Source organism: Hippopotamus amphibius, chromosome 3 (genome assembly GCF_030028045.1).
Source record: "Hippopotamus amphibius kiboko isolate mHipAmp2 chromosome 3, mHipAmp2.hap2, whole genome shotgun sequence".
NCBI lineage: Eukaryota > Metazoa > Chordata > Mammalia > Artiodactyla > Hippopotamidae > Hippopotamus > Hippopotamus amphibius.
The window spans coordinates 112878301-112905205 of NC_080188.1; the positions used below are offsets into that span (position 1 = coordinate 112878301).

The following is a 26905-nucleotide window of genomic DNA, read 5'->3' on the forward strand; positions in this document are numbered from 1 at the left end:
CTGGAGACTACAGAAGGCATTTAAAACAATGGCATTGGATGAAGTCACTTAGGGACTGTATAAATGGAAATCAGAAGGAGGCAGAGTATGGACTTTCAGGGCACTCCAAACAAAAGAGGTAAATTATAATGGGAGCTAGCCAAGGAGACTTGACTATGGATTTTGAAGCATGGATGTCAGTATTGACCTTGAAGAGTGTCATCTTGAAACAGAAGGGATAAAATCTTGTGTTTGAAACATATTGAGATAAACGGAAGTAGAGATGAGCTATATACAACTATAGAGAGCTCTTAGGTAACTTTACTAAGAAAGTAAGTGGGGGGAGGGGTATGGGGGTCAAGGGAGAGTTTGTTAGATAGGATGCCTCAGCATATCAACAGATTGTAGAGGGAGAGAGTTTAATAATGGGTATGGGTGTGTTCTTGACACTTTTTCTGTGTTTTCCATTTTTCAAATAAAATGTCAAAGAAAAAATTCAGGAGAAAATGCAGCAAGCAGTGAAGGGTGTGAGATCCAGAGCACAAGAGGAGAAACTGCTTTAACACAAGACATTTCACAAGGACAGGAGGGGAGGCAGCACTATTTAACCATAAAACATTTGTTGGTGGTTTTGGTGCTGAAAGGGCATTCTTCTCTGCGCCTAAATCCAAGGGTAGCAAGGTATGCCTGTTTATTTACCAGTGAGTTGAACTAAAAAAAAAGAAAAAGAAAAAAAGACCCTGTAGCTTGTTACCTATAGACATGAGGAAATGCAAGTGGAGAGGATTTGAAAAAGTATAGATAAACTACACCAGAAAAAACCATAAGGTATTTCTTGACAGACACGGCATAGTAATTTATTTGAAGTTTGGTGGGCTGGATATCTCATTGTTTTAGTCTAGATTTTACTGTGCAATACTTTTCAGAAGTGGCTGTCAGTTTAAACCTTATGTTCTATTAAACACCCTTTCCAGGAAATACCTTGCGCGATCCTAACGAAAACTGGACAAGAAAATGGAATCTCTTTATAAACCTTGGGATAGTGATTATGCCACCGTTAGTGCTTATCCAGCTAAGAGCTTGGCATTCAGTAATCGTGTCCTAGGGGCGTTTAGTGTATGTGGCTGGTTGGTGGAATGTCGAATGCTCATTCCCATTTAGCACTGTCTAGCCAAGAGACAAAACAATTTATAGTTTCTTAGACTGTTGAAAGTGGGAAAAGAAAGATGCCTAATTTGTGAAGTTGGGGAAGTGGTCTTAAAATCCAAGGAAAATATACAATAGAAAAATGACATTTGATTTCTTCCTAAGGAAACAAATTAAACTGATTTACAAACAGAAAAGCCTGTATAAAAAAAAAACAAAAACAAATGTATCTCCAACATACCTTATATTTACCTTCTATAAGGTTTAAAGTTTTAAAATTTTCATTTTTATAATTCATACTGTCATTAAAAGTGACTCTCCAGTGTGCTGCAATAAATGGTAGACTGATGCCCTTAGCAAGAATGAACTAGAACCTGTTACATATGCCATGTCACAGAAGGAACTAGACTAGACCTCAGAAAACAGAAGGTAGAGCTTCTCCTTTCCGTTGCTGCTTAGTGCTAAAGTATCAGAGCACAGTTAAATCAACAACATTTGACACCGAGGACAGACCACAAGATTTAGAATCACATTTTACAGGTGAGAAATCTTGGCTTCAGAGAAGTGGTTGCTGGAACACTTTTTTGAAAGACTATTATGTAATAGCCAGAGCAGCTTTCAAAAGAGAAATGGCCTTGAGCTAAATGAGGAGAGAACATCGGGCCTTGCTCTTGGGTTCACAGCTGTGTAGGGGTAATTAGGGCAAAATGTGGCGCTGTGATCTACGTAGAGCTGGCCAGCAGCTCGCCAGGGATAGGAGCTTCCAGAGACCCTTTCCTTCCTGCCTGTATTCTCGGATTGGGCGAGATTAGGCTTGGGCGCGTCCAGCCTTTGTAATGCAGTGAAACACTAAGGGAATTAAGCGGAGCCAAGAGCCGGCTCTCACTCCAGGGGGCTGCCAGCGCCTCAGCGCGCATCCCCTGCGCGTCCTTCCAGGTTGGCACTACGGCTCCAAGGCTTCTCCCGCTCTCCTTCCTCTTCCTCCCGGGCCTTTGGCAGGAGCTTAGGCCCTCACTGACTCTTCTAGTCCCGGCGGCCCCTGCACGCAGAAGCCACAGCCCAGACCTTTCCATCATCCTGTGATTCTGCTAGTACCAGAGAGCTCGTCGGACCGAGGAATGCTCCATAAAGATTGTTTTAAATAAAGTTTTCGCCATCCAAAAAGGGGGGGAGGGGTTGAAGGAGGGCTAGTTAGTGGCCAAACGGTGGCCAATGCATGAAGGGGCTGAAGCAGGAAAGCGCCGGGGCCTGTAGGTGATTGGTTACGCCAGAAGCCTGTCTGGACTGTACCATACTTATTGGAGGGGGTTTGGAGAATTAAGGAGGGTAGCTGCTTGTTTTTGAGTATTTTCAGTAAGCACATATAATTATTTTTTACTTCTGAGGTTTTCTGCTCCGATACAGGGGAGCAGAAAGGAGGCCGCAGGAAAAGGGAATATTTACCCGGGCATTTCCGCATTTCCAAGTCTTGCGCAGTACGCCCACCCGCTCGCCAGCGGAGCCGGACGGCCCTGCGCGCGCGTTCTCGTCTTCTCGCGTGGTACGGCGCTGTGCTCCTGCAGCCAATCAGGCCGCGAGGTCGCCGCGGTCGCTGGGGTGCGCGCGCACGCCCCAGAGCGGAGTGGGGGTGGGGGTTATGGGTGAATGGGAGAGTGAGCGGGGGCGGGCGCGGCGGCGCGAGCCGCATGAATGAGAGAAACGTGCCCGGCGCGAGACGTGGCGCGCGCCCGGGACGGGGAGCCAATGGGAACGCTGGGAGGGCTCGAGACCCGGCACTGAGGGCAACGGCCGCGCGCCGGCTCGAAGACGAGCGTCGCCGGGCGGGAGCGCGCGGAGCAGGGCGGGCGTGGAGCGTGCGGGGGCCGCGCGCTGCCTCTCAGAGGCTGGACGGCGCTGCTGAGAGGCGGCGGCGACTACGACGGCGGCGGTGACGGGGACCGCGCTGGGGGTGAGTAGCGGGAACACCGGCCCCTGCGGAACCGGAAGTGCCGGGCCTGGAAGGTGGGAGGGGAGAGTGACCTCTAGGGAAGGGGGACCGAGGAGGGGGAGGTGGTTTGAGGCCCCATTCCTCCTGCGGGCCGGGTCATCCAACTGCGGCAGGACCCTTGGGCCCCGGAAACGGACGACGAGTAGAGGCCGGGGATCCTCGGCTGCCGGGGCTCAGAACTGGTTAGTGTCGGGCCGCCGGGTCCTAGCTCGGGACCCCGGTCCCTCCGCGCCTGGCGCCCAGCCGCCGCCCCTTCCGCCCCCGGCCCTGCACCCCGGGGCCCGGCCGTCTCCCGAAACCCACTCCCGCAGCCCCAGTGGGCCCTGCCGCCGCGAATTCCGTCTTCTCTGTCTCCGGCAGTCCTGCCCCATACGGTGGTTCTCAGTGCCCCGGCTCCGGGGTGGGGACTGGGTGCTGTTCCCTCCCTGCGTTTCAGGTCCCTCGCCCCACTTTTCTGATACTTATTTTGGCTCCAGCCTCATCCTGTTACCTGTTCTTTCGCATCCGTCCGCTTCCTCCCCTACCCCCACCAGCCGGGAGCTCCATGCTTTTAGTACTTTGTACTTTTTCCAAGTGGGAACTCGAATGTGTTTGCCATTATTTTACCTATAGGAATCTCTTGTGGGACAGGGAGGTAGAAAGCGATTTACCCACTTGGCCGAATGAAAACATTGAAATGGGAAGTAAGAAAGTGACAAAGTTATGAAAGGAGGCGTAGGATCAGATATGTGTTGTGCTTTAGACCATTTTTGTGCCTTGGATTTTTCACTTCCTGGTTAATGCCATCTTATCTAGGTTGACTTTATATAAGCATCCCTATCCTTTTATCCCAGTATCCTTTTGTACTGTATTAAATCTCTTTAGAATATTCATTTTCACCCATTCTTCAAAACCCACCTAATGCGTACAAGATTTATATTGCCATGTACTGTGCTACCTCGGTATGTAATGATAACACCCATATTAAACTTCTGTTTGACTCTTCAGCCAGTATCTTGACATGCAGATTATTCCATGATATGCTAACTTTGTATTCCGATTTACTGTATTATGCTATTATACCACTTCGTGTCAACACACAACATTTGTGCTATCAGCCATGCTGCCATATATCCATTTAGCCTTTAAGGAGGTGCTTGTGTTAAACCTTTGTTAGAGCCTTGAAACCACATATTCTGTAGCGTGTTTTATATATACCTATTCCCATTCCGTAGATTATGCCTGAATGTGTCATACACATTCCCGTACACCTTTCTCATACTGGTATGGACCCAGACTTCTGGCTCTGATGAACCACACTCACCCTGCAGTCTCATCCCTACTACCCACAGAACATCCTTCTGCTAAGCCTTGGTGCATCTTTGTTAGACCCAGTACATTCTTAGGTTTTGTCTTGTCACTTCTAATGTGTATGCTCGAAACATCTCAGATGCTGATATCTTTTGTTTCCCAGTATTGTACTCCCCAAATGGCATGGCCTTTTATGACTCTGAACTACTTTGGCAGTATTAGCCCATGTGACTTTTTTCCTGTCAGAAAATATAATCTGAAATAATATATGGTGTCTAAATGATATCCTACCTTAGATAAAATATAAGCAGTGCGATTTTCCATCTTCTCTAATCTTTGGCGTTTTGAGGGGAAAGTTTACTTTAATAGTACTGTCTGCAGAGCCAGAATGTGCTTCTCATTGTTAACAGAGTTACTTAGGCCTAAATTCAGAAAGTTGGGCTTTGATTCCTGTAGGAATCAACCTATTCTAATAATGCTGTTTGACCTTTCTAAAACTCCTGTTTTTTTTCTTTTTTTTTTCTGAGAGAGAATGAATGATACATCTTGAAGGAAGGTGCCTTTGCCTTTCATGCTATAGAAGAGAGAGGAACTGATAAATTCCAGGGTACATTCATATTTCACTATTAAAAACTTCTGATATTTTAATCTTTGCCTTTTGTATCAAGGGAGATACTAAACCTCTTGTGTGGAAAAAACCTTAAGTAAAATTTTTGGTCTGCAGAGTCCAAGTTGTCGTCATTGGGCAGGTAGTGTAATGGATGAGAAAGAGGTAGAAAGGGTTTGTGTTGGCAAAGGGGCCTGTGAACTCATGGGTTCTGAATCTGACTGCTAAAGTCCATCAGTGGAATGGCCTCAGGCACTCTCTAGCCTTCAATTTTACAGAGCGGGATAAGGAACTGTGTCACCAGATAATGTGAGTTAAATGCTTTGAGATCACTAGATGAAAAGCATTCTGTAAAATCCAAAGTGCTAGTGTTATTTTGCTACTACCACCAACAGAATTAATTGCTATTCTTAATCATATCGGGGAAGGTGGGGCTCACTTGTCTTCCTAATAGGCCAAGGTAGGAATAAAAAACTGTTGAATTGGGAAGAAAAAGACTAGCCCCCTGGTTGACTTAGTTTCTCATAGAGGGCACCTCACCTTTCAGTGCAGAGACATTTCTCATCCAGGTCCTTTCATGAGTTATTTCAGAAGACCAAAAATTCAGCTTTTACCTCTTTAAGGTTATAACTAAAAAGCATAGAAGGGTAAGAGCGAGAGACATACACAGAAAGGAAATGAGAATGTCCTGATTTTGTCCTACTTTTTTCTTTTTTCATTGTAGCAATAAATATTCTCTTTGTTGAAAGACAAGTCTCTTTTCTAGGACTGCCCTTCACTGCTGTGCCTTTGTTCGTTTTTAGATTTTGACATTCTTGGTATTTGTTACTGCCCATATGTGTCAGGTGAGAGGGACCCCATCTGTGTTAAGAGCTAGTTCTTTGATGACCTTAGACCCGGTGAAGCCATGTTTTTCTTTTTTCAATATGAAGAACACTTAGAAGAGTGAAGAATTCTGAACCCGTTGTCCTGCCAATTCACAGTCCTTTTCCACGTGCACATAGTAGAAAATCATCTTTCTTTCAAAAGGCACTTTTTAACAGAGTAGCTTGTGGGGTTTTAGCCTTCATGCTCTTTAGAAATGCCGCGCAAAAATGTCTCTGATAAAGATGTTTGTTTTTCTCCAGGTAAGGCACTGTATGACCCAGTTGAACTCTGCATCCAGAAAGCCCAGGATTGAAGAAGGAAGATCAGAGACGTTGACTAACCTGGAGACAGGGACCTCTTTGGAACTTTGCTTTCATCCCACAGTAGCTTTTAAAAGCATCATCAAGTGGAATTGATTTCTTCATCTTATTTTGCTTATTGGGAAGAACATGGCTGCGGGGATTTTATGTTTCCCTTTAGTTTTGCATGAACTTCATAAGAAAAGAAGCCCTTAAAGGGTTTGGGAGTAACAAGAAGAGACTGAAGACAGACAAGCTTGCTCGCCATCTCTCTCTCTGTTTTCCCTCCCCCTTCAAAGAAAAGGATTTACAACTCAACCTTGTAACAGCTGCTGCCCAGCTTTAGCCATCAAGAGCAAGTAAATAAAATTAAACCACCATTGCCAGACGACAAGCCCTGAAGTCAAGGTGTGGGAGTGGTGGCATTGAGAAAACTGCCTGAAAGGGACAAGGACTGCAGTAAAAACAGCTTCTCTCTAAAGTTGGAAGGGGTCCCGGGTTCCTTCTTGGATTGAAATAGAAACACAGGGCACCCCTCTTTTAGGTGCCACTCACATTTCATGGAAGTGTGGTAGTTGTGGAAGTACCATAGTATCTCCTCTGAAGAATTTTTCCTTGCTCAAAGTGTTCTGTCCTGCCCTGATACCCTCCCCTCCTTTCCTTTTTGAAGACTTGCCTCCCTCCATGTGCTGTTCCTTGATCTGTCTGACTGCCCATGTTCTCTACCTGCAGCCATTTGCATGTGTACAGCCTACTGTTTGTCTCCAATTTTTAAACTGTGCAAGTTGTGTTTCTTAATCTCTCCTTCTGCCTTGTTCTGGGGAGTTGGTTATTCATCATTTGGAGTCACCTTTCCCCCTCCCATGTGCTTTCCTTCATTTGAGATCTTTTGACCTTTGGTTTTATTTGGGAGGGGGAAGGGTGATAGTTGTGAATTTTCTGTTTCCTTGGTTTCCTTCTGTACTCTTTTCTCCACTGTCTCCCTCATCCCATTTTCTTGTCTGTTCTGCCGCTGTGTGGGCCTGGGCTATGCGGCAGGGCAGATCTCCCATCAGAGCTCCAACATGCCCGCAGAGTCTGGAAAGAGATTCAAACCCAGCAAGTATGTTCCAGTCTCAGCAGCCGCCATCTTCTTAGTGGGAGCTACGACCCTATTCTTTGCCTTTACGTGAGTTTTCTCCCCGTGGTGGTATTGGTGGGGGTGGGGGGTTCTCCATGGGAGGTGAGGGGGTATTTTTCCTCTTGAGTTTGGCTACTCACTGGCAAAAGCAAGTGACTGGGAGAGTTTGAGGTCTGATATAGGTAAATCCAAATCCCAGAGATGTGGTAAGAAGAGTAAGAATAGGCCTACCCTCCCGGGCTTATTATAAATTTTGCTCTGCTGAATCCTCCACCTTCCTTTGAAATCACAGACGTCTTCATATTTTCTTACCCAGTTTCATCATTAGATGATTTTGAACTAGGAAGGAAATGGGAGGGAATCACCAGAGGCTTGAAGCAGCCTAAGCTGTCAGTTCTATGGAGAACTGGATTAGACGAAAGGTTGTTCAAGTAGTAGCGGCTTTTCCCCAGGATATCTGAAGCTTAGATTTGAGATTGCGGCAACTGAGAGGACTAGAGAATTTCAGGATTGATTTAGAAGGTATACAAATGAGATGGTTTTGGCTTTTAGTGCTGCTCAGATGGTTTTCTCTGTATTCTTAAGAGCCAAAACCTGGAGAAGTGAAGGCCACTGGGAAAAAGCAAGTTTTATTTAGGAAGAGAGGCCTCGAAGGCTTCCTTTACATTAGTTCCTGCTGAAGGGAATGGCAGTAATTTCTCCCATTCCCTAGTCCTATTAGGGAAAACAGTTGGCGTTGAAAGTTTTCCCACTTAGGGTGTTCAGCCTTTGCTCGTCTGCTTGTTGCTGGAGGAGACTTGAGTGATTTATCTTTTTCCTTCTCCCTGGTACTTCAGCTGTCAACTACCTGGCAAGCATCTTTGCTGTTACCTGTTTATAAATTAACATGTACCAGGCTTCTGAGCCTTAAACTGTTGAGTCATTGAGTTAGTGTTCTAGTTGTAACTCTTGGAACAATCAGAGGATGCTAGATTTTCTGGGGAGTTCACTTTGCTGTGATTCAGGCTCAAACCTAATTGTGGGCTGCTGTTTAGAGCCAATGTGAGGTTGCTGACAAGAGGAAGAAAATGAAGTGGTAGAGAATAAAAGCAATTTGGAATCATTGAAGGATGAGTGAAACAGGAGTTGCTGGAGTATGGGCAGTTACTGTGATGGGGAGAAAATAGAACAGAAATTAAATCTGAGATAGGAGGGAAAGAATGTCCGTCCCCTCCGCCCACCACCCCCCCCCCCCCCCCCCAGCCCCAGTAGCGCTTCTGATGCCAAAAGGAATTCTAAAAACTGTGGCCAAAAGAGTAACAATGCAAAAGCAAAGTAAATACGATATTTTTCTATTTAGTTTTTAAACAAGGAAAGAGTGACTGTTATTTAAGGTATGAGCATCATCCTACTTCCCCCCTCTTCCTCTAAAGAGTAGAAGTCATAGACTCTTTGGCCCCCAGCTCTTCAGCCTGAGCATACCTGTTGACTCCCTCAAGGATTCAACTCCTCCTACTGATAAGGAAGAGTGAGTCTTCAGTGTCAGACTTGTTTTGGTTTCTGCTGTTATGACCACTAAGTAGAAGCAGCGTTTTAACCAAGGGACATTTACGTGGGATCTTAATATCTTCGTAACAGTTGTGGTGCTGTGTCAGGAGGGAGAGACCAATTTGACACCCTTAGAGCTGCTTAATTGGGGAGGGTCTATTTTCCTTTAAGAGGCAAAGCTTTTGGGAAGTTAAGAAATTCAGGGGACTGGCTAAGTGGTTTCTCTTTCAGCCCATCCGTTCTTGCGTTTGGGCAAGCAGAATCCTTGTTCTTAGTGTGCTAACCTGGAACCACTGAAGTGTTTGGCTGGTTATACCAGTTTTGCCACAAAGAGTTGTTCTGACATAGGCATTTTCTCAACTGATAGTTGAAGCTGTTTAACCTACTTTCCCGTTGCCTGGTCCCAGAAAAGCAGGGGGCCGTCTTCATGGTCTCTCAGCCCTAGGAACAGGAATTTTGGAGGATGGTATTGATTCTTATTTGGAATTATTGCCTCTAACCAAAAATTAGAAGAGCCATGAGTCTTAGCTAGAGTTCCCCCTGGCAGGTTCCTCAAGACATATTTCTGGGCTTTTTCCTCCCTGGGCTCTCCCCTGCCCACTTTGGGGAGACATGTTTATCTTACCTAGTTCTTGGTACCTCTGAAATTCTCATCTTTTCCTCTCCATCTGACCATAGCAGTTCCTCTGCAAGTATATACCTGGGCTGAGGTACCACTGTTCTCCAAAACTGTTCTGTCCCTTTTGAGGTTCAGTTTATGTTTAAAACCATATACAACCTAAAAAAGAATTACTGGTTTCAAATAGAGACTGGAGGAAGGCTCTTTTTGAACCAGCTGCTATTTGGGGCCTTAAATCTGTACGTACTCTGTTATCTTTCTGTTCTCTTCACTAGGCTACAACTGTCTGTTCTTAACATCAGTATAAGCCCCAGGTGAGAATTACTTTGGGACCTACAGGACTGAGAGTAGGAGGCAGACATAATTAGTGGAGGCACATAGGCTTCCACTAATTAGGAACAATTTACCCTCCATGTTTCATTATCAAGTAGGGAAAGCTATGAGCAGAAATTATCAGTTGGGTTTGGTCACCCAAAAATGGTGATCCCTGGACTTCCCTAGTGGTGCAGTGGTTATAAGAATCTGCCTGCCAACGCACGGGACACAGGTTGCATCCCTGGGCGGGGAGGTCCCATGTGCCTCTGAGCAGCTAAGCCATTGAGCCACAACTACTGAAGCCCACAAGCCTAGAGCCTGTGCTCTACAACAAGAGAAGCCACTGCAGTGAGGAGCCCACGCACTGCAACAGAGAGTAGCCCCCACTCACCACAACTAGAGAAAGCTTGCAGGCAGCAACAGAGACCCAGTGCAGCCATAAATAAAGTACCTGCATACATACATGCCTACATACATACATACATAAACAAAAAAAGATGATCCTCTTCTGCCCCAGAGAAGCTTGAATAGGACAGTTGAGGTCTCCCCCTTTGACCCCAATCCCTCTCATTTACAGAATTTGTCCAGTACTCAAACTAAGCAGGAGTTATTGGGGATCCTGTCTTAATTCTTTTCTCTTTTCACTATTTGGGAAGGAGAGCGTCTGCTAAAGTAACCCTCCTGGTCCCCATTAGGTAATAGACACTGCGTTTAAGATGCAGGCCTGGACCCTCACTGGCTTAGTTTAGTTTCTTTTTGTGATTGGCAAGGGGGCAGTGCCAGGTGAGAGGAAGAAACACTGGGGGAAGCTGATTTTGGTAAAGTCTGTTAACCTTTGTGGACCTGTTTATTCTTGGTATAATGAGGAAGTTGACCTAGAGCAGTTTGTTTAAGCAATATGACCTTTTTTTTCTTTTTTTCAAATGAGATCTTTTGTGGAACCCCAGTATTTAAAATGTAAGAGCAGAGTTGCTCTGGTTCAAGTGAAGCTGCTGCATAGAGGCCCAGACACTGGGTATCTCCTCTTTTCCTTCCTGGAGACCCCTGAGACCTTCTTAGGGCTCCTGGCAATACCATTTGAAATAAATCACTGGATTGTATCCCCTAAAGTCTCCTTGAGCCTTTGAGTTAAGTCGGCTAGTGGCCCATTTGTCTGTTTCTAAAATTGATGGGGAGGATATGGGGGTAAAATCTCTGCTGCAAGCAATCCTCTATGGGAAGGATAAGTCTCAGTTGTTCAGAAATCCATAATGGGCTTTCCGGTGTCCCATCCATGAAAGAGCTCTCTCCTTTTCAGTTTCTGTCTCTAGCCCCTCTCAAGCATTTTATCCACAGAGTTGGGCAACCTCAGTGACTCTCCCTCTGGCCCTTTTTTTTTCATGACTGCAGAGGTGCTAGCACCTGATTTGAGTGGGAGCAGCCTCGTGATTTAGGGCATTAATTGAGCAGTGGTTGTTCTTTTCCTTCCCACGTTGTTTTCTCATCCAGGAATAAGTACCCAAGTCCTACATCTTGTACTCAGCTGCTTGAAAGTCTGGGTAAGACAGGACAAATCAAGTGTTTTTGGAGAAATTTGTCCACTAGAGGGGGAGAGATTGTTTTCCCGTGGACTCTTGAGGATCCCCAGGGGTAAGAAGTGGGATATTCGTTCTAGCCTTGCCTCATCACTAAAGAACACTAGTCATACATTCAAAGTATGTGCTAGGCATGGGAGGAATGCATAGACCTGTTCTTTAGGAGCAAAGGGCCTCTGTTGTTAAGCGATCTTGAGTCTAGTACTTCAGACAAAGGAAGTAGAGTTAAGGATGCAGGTGGAGCTGGAATGATAATTGAGGATGATGGAGATGGTTAATAATTTTGTCTGTTTCTTGTATCCCATGAATGCTCAGTATTAAGCCAGCTGGTTTAAAAAGAATTCTAGGTTCTTTTCAGACGTTGTCTCCATTCTCATATTTGTATTATGTAGCTGACAAGCTACAAGCTTGGAGAGTTTCCTGTGAATTACCTAAGGCATCAATAGCAAAACATAGATCAAGACAGGATTAAAATCCAGAGCTTCTTGACTCCTACTTTATTTTTCTTACCAGGAACGTAACCATTTTTTATAGTAGGAAGAGTCAGAGAGGGTTAGGAAACAGATTTTCAGGAGTGTGGGTACTGAAACCCACTCTCCCAATTTTATTTGGCCTTGAAAATAGGAGTGTTAAAGGGGTGGGCAGAAGAACCTGTTCTCCCTGGGATGGTGTAGGTCTGGGAGTCTCATCAGTGAGTCAGCTAGCCTTCTGGGCTGTGACCACTCCCTGTGCTTTGGAGCTCTGTGATTATTGCCGTAGGCTGAGGACGAGCCCTGACAGCTCCTCAGCTCAGGCCTCATCTCCTTCCATCAAAGGCAACAGATTCAGACAGGCCACTTGGGGTGGTCACCTAGGAATCTGGCAAAGTACTGTAGCAATGGCAAGCCTCTTCTGGAGCCAAGCAGAATGTGGGATACGGAGGGAGCAGGCTCTGCTCACACACGCCTCTCCTTGGTGGGACGTTCTCTCAGAGTGCTCAGGTTGGAAGCAATGGTCTTTGACTTGAATCTCGGAACAACTGTTGCCTGTGAAGTTGAGTTATTTGCATCATTTCCAGATACTGTCATTATGGGGGTAGGTTTTATTTTGGCAACAGATATTGAAACTTGATTCTAGAGTTACACACTTTAGCTGGGATGGGTTGCTATCAGGACAGTTATAGGGGTAAAGTTTATTATCCAGGGACAGGTCATTGGCAGGATATCCAAGAAATTGAGTGATTGGCTTTGTTTGGAAATGCAGAAACTGAAGAAAGAATGGGGTCAGACAGACTGACATCTGGGCCTGCGAGGGGGCTGCTGTCTCATTCACCTTAGTTTCCCTCAGAGATAGAGGTACCCTTATTTTTTTCAGAAGCTCAGAGGCCACAGTAGCCAGTTCTAGGAATGAGACGTTTAAATCACGGACACCTCAGTGTTCTAAGGATTTCATTTCTTTTTTCCCTTCTAATTATCTTCCCAGGCTGTAGGAGTCAAGTGAGTCACCCTTTCTCCTCTTCCCTGGGCGGAAATTGAAGTGACAGCTAAGTACTAGGGAGGGGCTCTGATCTGGATGACTGGTTTTCAGTTTCTCTCCCTCCCTCCTAAGGAGCCTAGGAAGGTCAGACTCTGGGTGGGGCTGTGTAAAGACTCTGTCTTCTTGCTTGTGTTCCACCCCAAACTCTGCCAAGCGAAGGGGACATCTTTTTTGAATCAAAGAACCCCCAGAGGAGGAGGCTTCCATAGGAGACTTTGATAGAATAAAACTAGAGCTATGACTCAAGGTCTGTTTTTTCCTTGAAATCAGTGCCTTTGCTCTGGCTTCATATTTTGTCTCCTAGTTATGTACTGAGCCATCAAGAGAAGCAGAGTTTATTGATACTCACTATCTAAAAAGCCTGGCACGTCACAAATATTTGCTTAATTTTTTTTTGATGAATGGCTAAATGGAATTTGAATAAATAGATGGTGGTGGTGAAGACTTGTGAGATGCTTTGTGACAATCAGTTTTACCTCTTATCATTAGTTTATTTCTAATTAAGGGGCTTGTTTCTTTTGAATTGTCTTGAATCACTGTTCAAGGCTGTGCTTGTTTTGATGGCGACAGATCACCTCTCACCAGAATCCAGGACTGCTGTGGATTAATTCTCCGAAGTCATTTGCTGTCTTGTTCTCCTGGCGCCTTCTTCCTTTCCCTCAGTAAACTCTTCCTTTCCTTCCGGCTGGTCTAGATAAAGGGGACAAGGACAGATGCTGGCCTAATTCTGGAGATTAAGTTCTCAGCCACAAAGCAGATTAGGGTATTTAGCCACTGTCTTGTAATGGGAAGTTCTTCCTGAGCTGAGACAGGAGAAGAGGGTATTTGATACTACTGACCAAGCAAGCAGTACATCAGATGTTCTTCTGACACTTCCAGCTCCGAGGAACCATCCTCAGAGAGGGAGAGCTCTTGCAGCATTCCTGAGACTTATATCCTGACAGAAACAGAACTTAATCCTGGACTAGGTCCCTCTTTTTGTCAAGGAAAAGTTACCTAAAGCATATCTCTTGATCTGAATCCTGTGGAATATTGGATATGTGTGGCCAGTTTCTTTTTCCTGCAGGATTTAGGGCTGTTTTGGTCTGATATCTTCCCTTGATTTTCTCCTCCACTCTTCTCATTTATTGATCTCGGGGTCTAGTCCTGTGTCTTGGTGTCCTTACTTATCTGAGTGGTTTCCTTTTCTTCACCTTGAGAACTAGCCTCTAGTTGAAGAAAATTCTCAGGAATATCTGATGTATAATGTATCTGGAGAAACTTTAGGCAGTTGAGAGTGGTTCAGAGCCAGCTGGGAAGAGGAGCCAGAGAGGCAGGTGGTGTCCTATGCTTTGGGCCAGTGTGCAGGTCAGTGGGGCATGGCTGGGGGCCAGAAGCCTCAGGCTGTTCCAGAGAAGGGAATGCAGCTGGTGTCAGTTACATACTTAGTCCCTAGCTCTTGTCCCTGGTTAAAAGGAGGTGAGGACAGAGTCCAAAACCTGTGGAAAGATCCACAGGGTAAGAGTGAGTTTGAAGAACACAGACTTTAGTGCAAGGGGGTATCAGTCTTGTACCTTCATCTAAAATGAGCATTTCTGTGGGAAACAAGACCTACTTGTTGGGATGGTTAAAGATAATTTGAGACTGTGAAGGTGAACCACACAAGATTTATATATAGGTGTGGGGGCCTATATGGTTGGTGTCCAAAGTGTTAGAGGCAGCCCCTCATTTTCTTTATTATCTGTGCAGCTGTCCAGGACTAAGCCTCTCCGTGTCACCTGCAGTGCCCATCTACAATGCGATTGTGTTTCTCTTTGTGCTGGCCAACTTCAGCATGGCCACCTTCATGGACCCAGGGATTTTCCCTCGAGGTAAGATCTCCCACTTCTCTCTTGGAAACGCCTTACTGCCTTTGAAAAAGAATGATTTTTGGACATTTATACATTTGGTCTGGGGCCTTCGGGATCTTGGGTTTGGGGATACTTTTATAGTCTAATGATAAAAAGCAGGTCAGGGTCTTAGGAATATATGTCATAACTTCTAAGCATCTGATCCACTTTAGGTCAACTCTGATTTTCAGTTACTCATTCAGCAGAAATTTATTTCAAGCATATGGGTTGGGCATTGTTGCTAGTTTTGATACTAAGATGAATTAGAGAGTAACAGTGTGATATGAACTGCCATGTAAGCATGAACAAGGTTCTGTGAGACCTTAGAAAAGGGTATACTTATATCTGTCCAGATAAATTAGGGAGATGCTGCTGAAGGTATGTAGGAAAGACGTTACCGAGTAGAGGATGGAAGGGAAGGGCATGCTAGGCAGAGGAAGCAACATATACAGAATTGTAGCCATGAAATACAGAATTCAGGGGGTTGGAAGATAGAGTGCATGGTGGGGCCAGAAGGGCAAGAGATAAACCAGAGTCAAGTGTAAAAGAATTTATATGCTAAATTAAATAGATTATAATTCTTCCTTTAGATAGCAAGAGGTTTTGTTTTTTTTTTTTGGCTGCATTGGGTCTTCATTGCTGCTCACAGGCTTTCTCTGGTTGCGGCAAGCAGGGGCTACTCTTCGTTGCAGTGCATTGGCTTCTCATTGCGGTCACTTCTCTTGTTGCAGAGCATGGGCTCTAGGTGCGAGGGCTTCAGAAGTTGTGGCTTGCACGCTCAGCAGTTGTGGCACACAGGCTTAGTTGTTCCACGGCATGTGGGATCTTCCCGGACCAGAGCTTGAACCCATGTCCCCTGCTTTGGCAGGTGGATTCTTAACCACTGCGCCACCAGGGAAGTCCCAGCAAGAGGTCTTTAATTGGAGGAATCACGGGATCAGATTTCCTTTTACAAAAATAATTCTTATTAGAATTCTAATTAGAATTCTTTTGGGAGGCCATTGCAATTTGCAAACCGGATGAGAACTTGAATTCAAAGCTGGATTTACAGATTTTTTCCGAAGTAGACCCAGCAGAATTTTTCATGACAAATTGCTTATTAGGGGAGAGTGAGAGGGTGAAGGAATTGTCTAGGGTAGTTTCAAGGTTCCTAACTTGAAAGATAGGTTGGATGCTGGTTTTCATAAACCAAGACCCAAGTTACAGGAATGTTGAGCAGATTTGGAGGGAAGACAGAGCATCTTAGACATGTTAAATTTGAGATACTTTAATGGATCATTCAGGTGGAGTTACCCAGTGGGCAACTGAGTAGGCAGACTTATGGCAGAGTCCTCAGCCATGTGGTATTTGAAGCAACGGGAGTAAGATTGGAGAAAGTAGAATGAGATTAGGAAAGAACGAAGGTCAGCCTGACCAGCGTTGACATTTTAATGAGCAGAGGAGAGGGAGGAGCCATTGAAAAGGGATTGAGCAAGAAAAGTTAGTAGGAGGAGAAACTGGACAAAGTGGGAACTAAGGAAAGTTCACGAAGTAGCTGATGGTTGGCAGTATCGGAAATTAGGTAGTTTGGAAACTCAAAGTTGCCCATGGTTTTAGTAACTAAGAAATTAGTGGTCTTAACAAGAATAGTCTGAGACTTCCCCTGGCGGTCCAGTGGCTAAGGCTGCACTTCCACTGCAGGGGGCACAGATTCATCCCTGGTTGGAGAACTAAGATCCTGCACGCTGCGTGGTGCAGCCAAAAACAAACAAACAAACAAAAAACAACACACACACAAGAATAGTTTTTTTGTTCTGGGGTGGTTTTTTTGGCTGTGCCATGCCGCCTGCAGGATTTTAGTTCCCCAACCAAGCCCCAGCAGTGAAAACACTGAGTGGACCACCAGGGAATTCCTAACAAGAATAGTTTTAATAGTGTGTTTATCTATGTGTGTGGGAGAGATACAGTTAAATTACCAAAACTGTAATGGTTTGGAAGGCAGTGAATGGGAACTGAGGAAGCAGAGTCAATGAGTATTAAGATTATTCTTTCAAGAAGTTAAGCAGAGACGGCAGAAGATGGAGTATCTAAGGGGAGAGAGGGGGGTTTGTTTTGTTTGTTTAATGATACAGAAGACTTCAGCATGTTGGTAGCATGAGGCGATGGAACCAGAAGAGAGAAAAGAGAGAAGCTGAAGGTGAAGAAAGAGGCTAATTGAAGAGTGACCTTCTGGAGGAAGGATATACTTTCCTCTGCATGTTGGAAGGGTTATGCTTGCAGAAGTAGGCTGTTTCTGAAATTGGAGGTGAGTGAGGACCAGCATTAGTGGAATGAGAGGTAGAAAGAGAATTGATGATGGTTGTTACTGATGACGTCTAATTTTCCTCTCAAATGTGAAGTTACCATGTAAGAGTGAGACAGGTGGGATTGGGATAGCAACATCAGAGAGATGAGGTTTTTCTGAAATTTGTTGTGCTTACAAAGCTTGTGTCACTGTGCATCGTGACTTTTGTTTCAAAGATTAGACGAACAAAAGGCGCTTTGAGTTCCTAAAGCTAAGGAAGGCTATTTTAATGAGCATTTAATATTCATTTATCAAATATTTATTGATTATTATGATGGTCATTTGGGGCCTTTTTTTTTATTTTTAGGTCCTTGCTTTCAAATAGTTTGGTCTAGAAGGGAAGATAGAGAAGACATTTACATAAATAAGTATACTGTGGTAACTTGTAAGAGTAATCAAAGAGCTGTAATTCTTTAAGAAGAGAAAGAACTCACTTCTGATAGATAATTGTGTGAAAGAATCAGATATTTCAATATAAGTAGCATTTGAATTTTTTTCCTTTAAAAAACATGTTTTTTTAAAAAAGTAGATTTTAATAAGTAGTGAATATTTATTATGTAGAAAGTATAAAAAAGATAAATATCACTTATAATTTCACAACCCAGAGATAACTACTGTTATATAGTGGTATATTTCCTTCCAGTCAATATTTTGAAGATTTATACATACAGTATTTATATATACCGTACATCTGTAGCATATATATGTGTGTATTTTTATTTCTGTTTTCAAAATGGGATCTTTTTGTTTGTATAGTTCTTTTACCTCATACTTTTTCACTTAGCTACATTGTTAGCATTTCTCTAAGTCAATAAATTTGAAAACTTTCAGTCCCTACACCATCACTTATTTAGTCTTCCCTTCCCACAGGTATTTTTTTAGATGAATAATAAAAAATGAAAGTTCCACACTATAGATAAGAAGGCAAATAATTTCCTTTAAGTTTTGAAGTGGGGTGGTGAATTTCTGATAGCTGAAAATTGAAAGGGTATTCAGGTAAAGAGAATGCCTGAAACCAAGAAACAGTACTGAAATGTATATAGGGATCTAGGGGAAGATCACTGGGGCCAGGGTGTTTGTATGTGGGAAAAAGGTTCATGTTAGTTCGTTACTTCCTCTTTTGGATTGCTGTAGTTCAGTCATGTACTTGTAGATATTGAACTATTATTATGCAAACTCATTATATATGTACTTTGATAAGTAAATTGTCTGTTTCTTTTGAAAGATATTCATAATGTGTAAACCAAGAATATCAGCATATCCATATCAGAGCCACCTCTGAGTCATAGTCTTAAACCTCATTTCCTAGTGTAGAATAAATTGCTTCCTCATCTGCATTTCCATAACGTATATAGAGCGGATCTCACAGTATTAGTTACTAGTTCCTCATCTCTCTCACCATTACACTATGAATTCCTTGAAGGCAGAGGCCATATTTTAAATATCACTGCATCCCTAGTGCCTAGTACAGTTCTGGCATAGTCATATTTTTCATTAACTTCTACTCTCTACAGCTGAAGAGGATGAGGACAAGGAAGATGACTTCCGAGCTCCCCTTTACAAAACAGTGGAGATCAAGGGCATCCAGGTGCGCATGAAATGGTGTGCCACCTGCCGCTTCTACCGTCCTCCTCGATGTTCCCACTGCAGCGTCTGTGACAACTGTGTGGAGGTAAGCACTGTGGGTGGGATAGGCTTGACCTCAGTTATCTTCTTCCTACCCACAGAATAAGAACTGAATCCTGTGGATTCTTGGCCTTGGATGAAATATAGTCCTGGCTGACTACCTGGGCTGTGTTCTAGCTCTGTCAGAAACTGTTAGCAACGATGTACACCTGCGAGGTAGAGCATAAATATTCTATCGCAGGAGGGACCCTAAGTGGGCAGGCATAGGCTTTCCCAATGCCAGGGGTCGTAGCTCCAGCCTTCCAGCCCTGGGCTTATCTTTTTGGCTGTTTGTCCTGGCTTAATATTCTCTCTTTCTTCCACCTCATCATGCTGTTGCATTCAGATTTTACAATTATATTTCTCTTTCTTACCTTCTGCGTTCCTTGTCTTTTATTTTTAGCCCTTTTTTCCAGTGCATTTTTACTTAGCTGTAAGCAGCTGCCTGCCAGATTTTCCTTCCAAGCTTCTTTTTTCATGAATCTTTGTTTTTGCAAAGCCTCTGACAGTCATCCCTCTCAGAGTCCCTTGGTCACATAGGATGAACTTTGAGAGGTGGCCTTGGCCTTTGATCAACCTCTGGAAGGTCTTCCTTACAGATTGATAGAGCAGGATAAACTGCATGGACCTGTTTTTAAATGTTGTAACCAAATGGTAGACATGATGACACGTTCTTAAAAGCAACATTTAAGTTCTGCTGTTTGTTCTGCTTGACAGAAATGATCTAGTGCTGTGGTCCAAGGATGCCTCTCAGTCTATCTCGCTTTGCTCCTAGGAATTTGATCATCACTGCCCCTGGGTGAACAACTGTATTGGTCGCCGGAACTACCGTTATTTCTTCCTCTTCCTCCTTTCCCTGACAGCCCACATTATGGGTGTGTTTGGCTTTGGCCTCCTTTATGTCCTCTACCACATGGAGGAACTCTCAGGGGTCCGCACGGCTGTCACGTATCCTTCAAGGCCTGTGGGTTGCGGGACTGGGAGGGGGAAGAATGTAGAAAGTTGAGTCCTGTGTCAGTGAGGGTTACAGGGAAGATGGCTACAAAACACGTGATCTGCTCTCCTTGACTGACTGGCTTCAGAATGGCAGTGATGTGTGTGGCTGGCTTATTCTTCATCCCGGTAGCTGGCCTCACAGGATTTCACGTGGTGCTGGTGGCTAGGGGACGCACAACCAACGAACAGGTATGGGGAGAAGTGACGGGAGACCCCTGAAGAGCAGGGCATGTGACTCTTGGCCCTCTAATTAGCATATACTTTTTATGATGAGGTGTCCCAAGTTCCTCATGTAAGCATGAGGACGGGCCATTTCTTAGTTAGCAAACATTTATAGAATGTCTACTGTATATGGGACGATTTAGGCTCTGAGTTAATAGAAACAATAAAAGACCTCAAGAAGCTTAGAGTCCTGCTTAAAGGAAAACAGTTATTTTCATGCACATAATAATAGCTAACCTGACTTGCTTATCCTTACATATGTTGTTAGTTTTCAGTGTTTAGAGAACTATTTATCCCCCTGTTACATAAGGAAACTGATGTTTAGGGTCAGATAGCTACCATGAAGTGGACCTAGAATTTGAACTGAGGACCCTGACTCTAGAGTTCCCATTCTTAGTCATCACAAGTATAAACTTCTTTATGGTAGGATTGTATTTTACTCATATCTCCCAGATAGTGGGTGCACAGTAATTTGTCATTGATTTGTGTTTTGGCTTTTGGAGGTCAAGGTCCCATTTTCTGACTGATTTGGTCCTTTTTCCCTCCCTCTAGGTTACGGGTAAATTCCGGGGAGGTGTAAACCCCTTCACCAATGGCTGCTGTAACAACGTCAGCCGTGTACTCTGCAGTTCCCCAGCACCCAGGTACACCTACCCGCTTTGCAATAGTGTTCACCCTTGGTCAAAACTTTTGTCTTTGGGTTTGTTCTGGCTGCCTTTTAGGAATGGTTCTCTTAGAATGGGAAGTGCCTACAAGGGAGAGGCATGCCATCCTTTAGTGGACCCTATGAGTGTAGTTGTATTCTTTAGATATTATGTTACTCTCTTTGGAGAGCTGAGGATGAGATTTACTCCAGAGTGCCTTGAGTTAGGTGTATCTGCCCATAGGCCTGGTCTTGCTGTTCTCGTTCTTCATAGAGTCAGAGAAATCAGTTCAATGCTGATCTTTTCCTTGGCCTGGTAGGACTGTTTCTTGTAACTGTAAAACTGCTTTACACAAGGTAGGCAACCAATAGATATTTTTGAATGAATTGAATGTAAGCCCTCTCACTCTTGACACTCAGGTATTTGGGGAGACCAAAGAAAGAGAAGACAATTGTAATCAGACCACCCTTCCTTCGGCCAGAAGTGTCAGATGGGCAGATAACTGTGAAGATCATGGACAATGGCATCCAGGGAGAGCTGAGGAGAACTAAGGTGAGGAACTTAGGGAAGTAAAGCTAGGTTAGGGATCTCTTACCCATGGCAAAGAGACGGAAACTTGCTTTGTTTACATCTCTCGTCTAGTATATATCACTTTCTGATTCATGTTAAAGTTACTTAAACACATATCTTCTTTTCCCCATTAGATTGTAAGTTCATTGACAGTAGAAATTGAGTGCTTTCATTTGCATGTCTTAACATAGGACTTAACATAGCAGCTTAGAGATGGTAGGAGCTCAACAAGTAGTTGGTGGTGGAAATAAATGACGGAATGAAACCCTTGTTGAAAACTTCTCTTTATCCAGTACCATCCCCAAACTGATTGTTTCTTGTCTTCCAGTTCCAGGTCAGAAGTGTATGATGACTCCCCAGTGCCCCTCTTACACCAGTTTAACACTTTGAGTTGCCCTAACGCTCAGTTCTCCAAATCTGATTTTCCCCTCCTTTATCCAGTCTAAAGGAAGCTTGGAGATAACAGAAAGCCAGTCTGCAGATGCTGAACCTCCACCTCCTCCTAAGCCAGACCTGAGCCGTTACACAGGGCTACGAACACACCTCAGCCTGGCTACTAATGAGGGTGAGTACAGAAGCAAGAGTGAGAACGTTACTTGTTAGCTGTAGAGATGACACAGGCAAGAGCTGGGCGATAATGCTTGTGTTGTGACTGAGACAACCCAGCAAGTGGTACTTGAACCACGTCTTTGGACAGCGGGGAGAAAGGGTATGCCACTTAGCTATTGGCCTTGAATTGGACATCTGTGTGTACTGTCAGCATCTGGACAGAACATCTTAGGATCTGTTTGGTACATTCACTCACTCTGAGTTCTGGGCTGGTATGAGTCTGTAGTCTTGATTTCAGCAAAATCATGTATGTTCCTGGGACTTCTCTTTTGCTGGGTATATCTGTTCCTACCTTGTTCTCCCCCTGTACTTTAAGGGACTCTAGCAAGGTTAAGAGAACACCTTGTAAAGTGGTGCCCCCTGGGCCTTTTTTCCTGCAGACAGCAGCCTCTTGGGCAAGGACAGTCCCCCGACACCGACCATGTACAAGTACCGGCCGGGCTACAGTAGCAGCAGTACATCAGCCGCCATGCCTCATTCCTCCAGCGCCAAGGTAGAGTACTCTCTGAGAATTAGGATTGTAATGTGTGCCAGCTGTTCTGGGGAAAAGAAGATTGGGAGAAGGGAAGGAAGAAGCAGAGGGAAGAGAAGAAAATCAAAGGCATTTTACTGATAGTTGGCATTAGTGGTACTGAATCTCCTTGATAGTGTCTGTGTCCTTCATCCAAGAGGGGTCACTGTAGCATAATAGATAAAAGCACTGATTATAGTGTCAAATCTGAGTTCAAAATCCAGTTCTGCCAACACAGAGAAGTTCCTTAACCTCTCTAAGCCTCATTTCCTGCATCTTAAAATGAGATATTATTTGTTCCTATTGATAGATTTGCTTTAGTGGTTAAATAAGATAATACATGTGAAAATTCTAAGCATATTGCTGGCACATAACAAATACTGTTTGTTGTTGTTGTTTTTAATTTTTTAATTTATTGGCTGTGTTGGGTCTTCTTTGCTTTGCACAGGCTTTCTGTAGTTGTGGAGAGCAGGGGCTACTTTTTGTTGTGGTGTGTGGGCTTCTCATTGCAGTGGCTTCTCGTTGCGGTGCATGGGCTGTAGGCATGCGCACGTGGGCTTCAGTAGTTGCAGAGCGTGCGCTCATCATTAGTTGTGGTTTGCGGGCTCTAGAGCGCAGGCTCAATAGTTGTGGCACACAGGCTTAGCTGCTCTGCGGCATGTGGGATCTTCCCAGACCAGGGCTCAAACCTGTGTCCCCTTCATTGGCAGGCAGATTCTTAACCACTGTGCTACCAGGGAAGCCCCAAATACTATTTTTGATTGACTCCTTGGGCTCTGGGGCCTAGCATCTGTCATAAGAGGGGGGCATTAAGAACCTGTTTTACTTTTCTCCCTCAGTTGAGTCGTGGAGACAGCTTGAAGGAGCCAACCTCCATTGCAGAGAGCAGCCGTCATCCCAGCTACCGCTCAGAGCCAAGCTTGGAGCCAGAGAGCTTCCGTTCTCCCACCTTTGGCAAAAGCTTTCACTTTGATCCACTGTCCAGTGGCTCACGCTCCTCCAGCCTCAAGTCAGCCCAGGGCACAGGCTTTGAGCTGGGCCAGTTGCAGTCCATTCGTTCAGAGGGCACAACCTCCACCTCTTATAAGAGCTTGGCCAACCAGACACGTAATGGAAGCCTATCTTATGACAGCCTGCTCACTCCTTCAGACAGCCCTGATTTTGAGTCCGTGCAGGCAGGGCCTGAGCCAGACCCACCTTTAGGCTACACCTCTCCCTTCCTGTCAGCCCGGCTGGCCCAGCAACGGGAAGCCGAGAGGCACCCACGTTTGGTGCCAACCGGCCCAACGCACCGAGAGCCCTCACCAGTCCGGTACGACAATCTGTCGCGCCATATTGTGGCCTCCCTCCAGGAACGAGAGAAGCTGCTACGCCAGTCACCCCCACTACCAGGCCACGAGGAAGAACCAGCCTTGGGGGACTCAGGCATCCAGTCAACACCAGGCTCAGGCCATGCCCCTCGTACTAGTTCCTCCTCAGATGATTCGAAGAGATCACCCTTGGGCAAGACTCCACTGGGACGCCCAGCTGCCCCCCGTTTTGGCAAGCCAGATGGGCTAAGGGGCCGGGGACTAGGGTCCCCTGAACCAGGCCCAACTGCTCCCTACCTGGGCCGATCTATGTCTTACAGCAGCCAAAAAGCCCCACCTGGTGTCTCTGAGACGGAGGAAGTAGCCTTGCAGCCATTACTGACACCCAAGTAAGTAATAGTCCATCCTGGTCCCCAACAGACTTCAAATTAGCATATTGCCCTGCAGAAGGTATCAGGGCTTCATTTGTACCTTTTAGTGTGAGTGGACCCAGGGTTATCCTGCTTGTAAGACAGCCCTTCATTTTCACTCTTACTCCAGCTGCCTTCACGGGCCATTCCTGTTAAGAGACTGAGGATTGATACTTTTTTCTTAGTCCTGTCTTCCTAAAAAGTAATTTAATTGCCTGAGAGTAAGCATGCAGGATAGCTGCTATTAGAGAGAAGGAATAAATAGGGGAGAGAGGGCATCAGGCTGCTTGTAAGCAGGGCAATAAAAATAAAAGGGAATGTTTGTGTAAGAGTATATATGCAGAAAGTACTTTTCCCTTAACTTTTTAAACTACCTGCTTTTTGTGTTGTGTGTCCCACTTCTGAAACCTCTCTCTTTTCTTCTTCCCAGAGATGAAGTACAGCTCAAGACCGCCTACAGCAAATCCAACGGACAGCCTAAGAGTATAGGCTCAGCTTCCCCTGGCCCAGGCCAGCCACCTCTCAGTAGCCCCACTAGGGGAGGAGTCAAGAAGGTGTCAGGGGTGGGTGGCACCACCTATGAGATTTCGGTTTGAGCCTTGGGCACCTCCCCTCCCCCATGCCTCTGCGCCTACACCAAAGGGCCCCAGGTGGCCACCTTCCTTTCCTCAAGGGGGTCCCCTACCCCGCATGGACATTTTTTAAACCACCGATTCCAAGAGGATGAGGAGTGTTTTATAAAATGCAGTGGGGTTGGGGAGTTGGAGAGTTGGGGCCCTGAGACTGGGGTAGCAACCCCCTTCACCATTTAAGACCTTCCCTTCCTTAACCCCTGGACCAGACTCAGTGGACATTTGTGCAATTGCTCGCCCTGGAGGGAACCAGATCATTTTTAAACCAGAAATAATTTTTTTTATTATTGTTACGGATTCTATTTTTTTCCTCTTCTGCGTTACCAGGTGTGTGTGTACATATATATATATATATATATATATATATATATATTATAAATATCGAAGAAATTATATATCTATCCTGGGATGGGAAAATGAGGGAGGGATACATATAAGGAGGGGGATTTTACTCTTCCTATTCCTCAGACCAGCAGGAAAAGAGGGGAGACATACATTGAAATCTTCCTTTTCCCCGTCGTTCCCTCTCTTTGTACCAGTTACCATCTAAGGAAATAGCACCCCCTGTTGCTGGTGCTAAGTGATCAGGAAAGAAACCCAGGGAGAGGCGAGTCTGGGTGGGGTCTTGGTCACAGGAGGGATGGACTTGGAGAGGAGAGTTAGTTTTTTAGGCTCACTGGCACTTAGTTTCCCCAGAAAAGGGGTCACAGCCCCATGACTTTGGTGGTGGTGGTGGGGAGATCAGGAAAAGAGCTTGGCTGAGCTCCAGAAACAATTGGATAATCCCCCCTTCTTGGGGGAGAGGGATTAGGGTGGGCTTCTTCAACTGGCCCCTCAACGCCTTCCCCCAACTTAAAACGGTTGACATTATATTTAAATCCAAGGCCGGGAGAGAAGAATCCAAAAAGCAATATTTCTCATCACATGCCAAAAATGGGATAGAGCGAAGGAGTGGCAGGCCTAGGCCCCTCCAGTTGTCTCTTGGGGGGTTACCCCTCAGCCCACCTCAGTATGGTGCTGGGTAGAGGGGATACCTGGGTTCTAACCTTTAAATAGGGGAGACCCTAGCCTCTAAACAGAGGTCCTTTTATTTTTTATTCTGATTAGCCATTTTAAACCAACAAGGAATAAAAAGAAATCCTGATCTAACCAGCTCCCCCTGACTTGTGTTATTTTGTGTGGTTAAGGCAGGGTGAATGATCTCTGATAGGAAGTTACAAAGAAAACCTCACAAACATCTCTGGTCCTGGCCCATCTTTTAAGTAGGACTATAGTGAAAATAACCACTTAAAACAAAAGGTCCTGTTTTTATTTTAGTGATTTAAGAAAAAAGTCTTTTGTAACCACCAAAACTTGTCATTTCAAAGCTTAGCTCTTGACTTTTGCCACAGTTGTTTCCTTAATACAGAATTTTCTCTAGAAAATAAAGCTCATTTTGGATGTAGCCAGAGGTGAGCTGGTAGGTGATCACAGCATGATAGCCTGTTAAAGGCAGATAGACTAGAGGGATATATGGGTGGTAGTCTGACATCTCATATTGTCTCTTCTGTTTGTCTAAAGCAAAAGGCTGTGCCCTAATTTTAAATAGGCAGCCTCAGACACTAAATCTCAGAAAATTGGCCAGAACCCTTTATTTTCCACTGTCCATAACTTAAGTGTGTAAAGCCTTGCTCTGAAATGCTAGCTTAAAATGAGCTGAATGAGTGGTTTTCTACCTGCTGATCTAGGAACAACCTTGGCTTGTTGCAACAGATTTTAACTGTGTCAAACTGAGTTTAAAGTCAGGTTACATTAGTTTGGGTTTTCTCATGGATGTTTCTGGTTACCTGGCCTGCTGTATAGAGTGAAGGGATTTATTTTACATTTTGCTAGTTTAGGCTGCCCTTTTTTTTTTTTTTGCTGTCTCAGAAAATGAGAAATGTTTTCACATCAGCCAAATGATTTCATTGTCTTAAGGAACGAGGCAGGTCAAAAGTTCTTATTATAAAGAGAAGCATTTACCTTTGCTTGCCAGAGGTTTATTTCAAAAAATCATAGGCTTGACCAAGAAGCAACCTTGCTGACATTGGTGATTGTGGGTGCTTCTTCCGTTGGCTACTCTGTTTCAACACAAAATTGACCTAGAACACAGCTGAGCCCTGAGTGGATCAGCTGCTTCAGACGGAGCCTGAAGACCTGGCCAGGTACTTGGTTCTCAACGTTATAGGCAGAGTGGTAGGCAGTGTTACAAGTCTGCTGTAGAAAGGTATTAGCAAGCTCTGCCTTGCTTCTGGACCACGTTCCCCAATCTCATTTTGGTT

At 44.7% G+C, this 26905-nt stretch overlaps 1 protein-coding gene across 7 annotated transcripts; it reads left to right on the top strand.

Moving 5' to 3' along the window:
- The first annotated feature begins 2832 nt into the window (after positions 1 to 2832).
- Positions 2833 to 25760, top strand: ZDHHC5 (zinc finger DHHC-type palmitoyltransferase 5). 7 transcript variants are annotated; one of them, XM_057726234.1, is made up of 12 exons: positions 2833 to 3073; positions 6137 to 6534; positions 14574 to 14695; positions 18551 to 18708; positions 19477 to 19649; positions 19784 to 19886; positions 20472 to 20563; positions 20983 to 21115; positions 21575 to 21698; positions 22123 to 22235; positions 23093 to 23952; positions 24404 to 25760. In XM_057726234.1, the coding sequence occupies exons 3-12, from the start codon at positions 14659 to 14661 to the stop codon at positions 24567 to 24569; spliced, it is 1959 nt and encodes a 652-aa protein (XP_057582217.1). In that variant the 5' UTR covers positions 2833 to 3073; positions 6137 to 6534; positions 14574 to 14658; the 3' UTR covers positions 24570 to 25760. The 7 variants fall into 7 exon arrangements, with proteins under 7 accessions (XP_057582217.1, XP_057582212.1, XP_057582213.1 ...); XM_057726229.1 differs by having other exon boundaries at positions 2834 to 3073; positions 6137 to 7343; XM_057726230.1 differs by lacking the exon at positions 2833 to 3073 and adding an exon at positions 3112 to 3294 and having other exon boundaries at positions 6137 to 7343.
- Positions 25761 to 26905: the final 1145 nt, after the last annotated feature.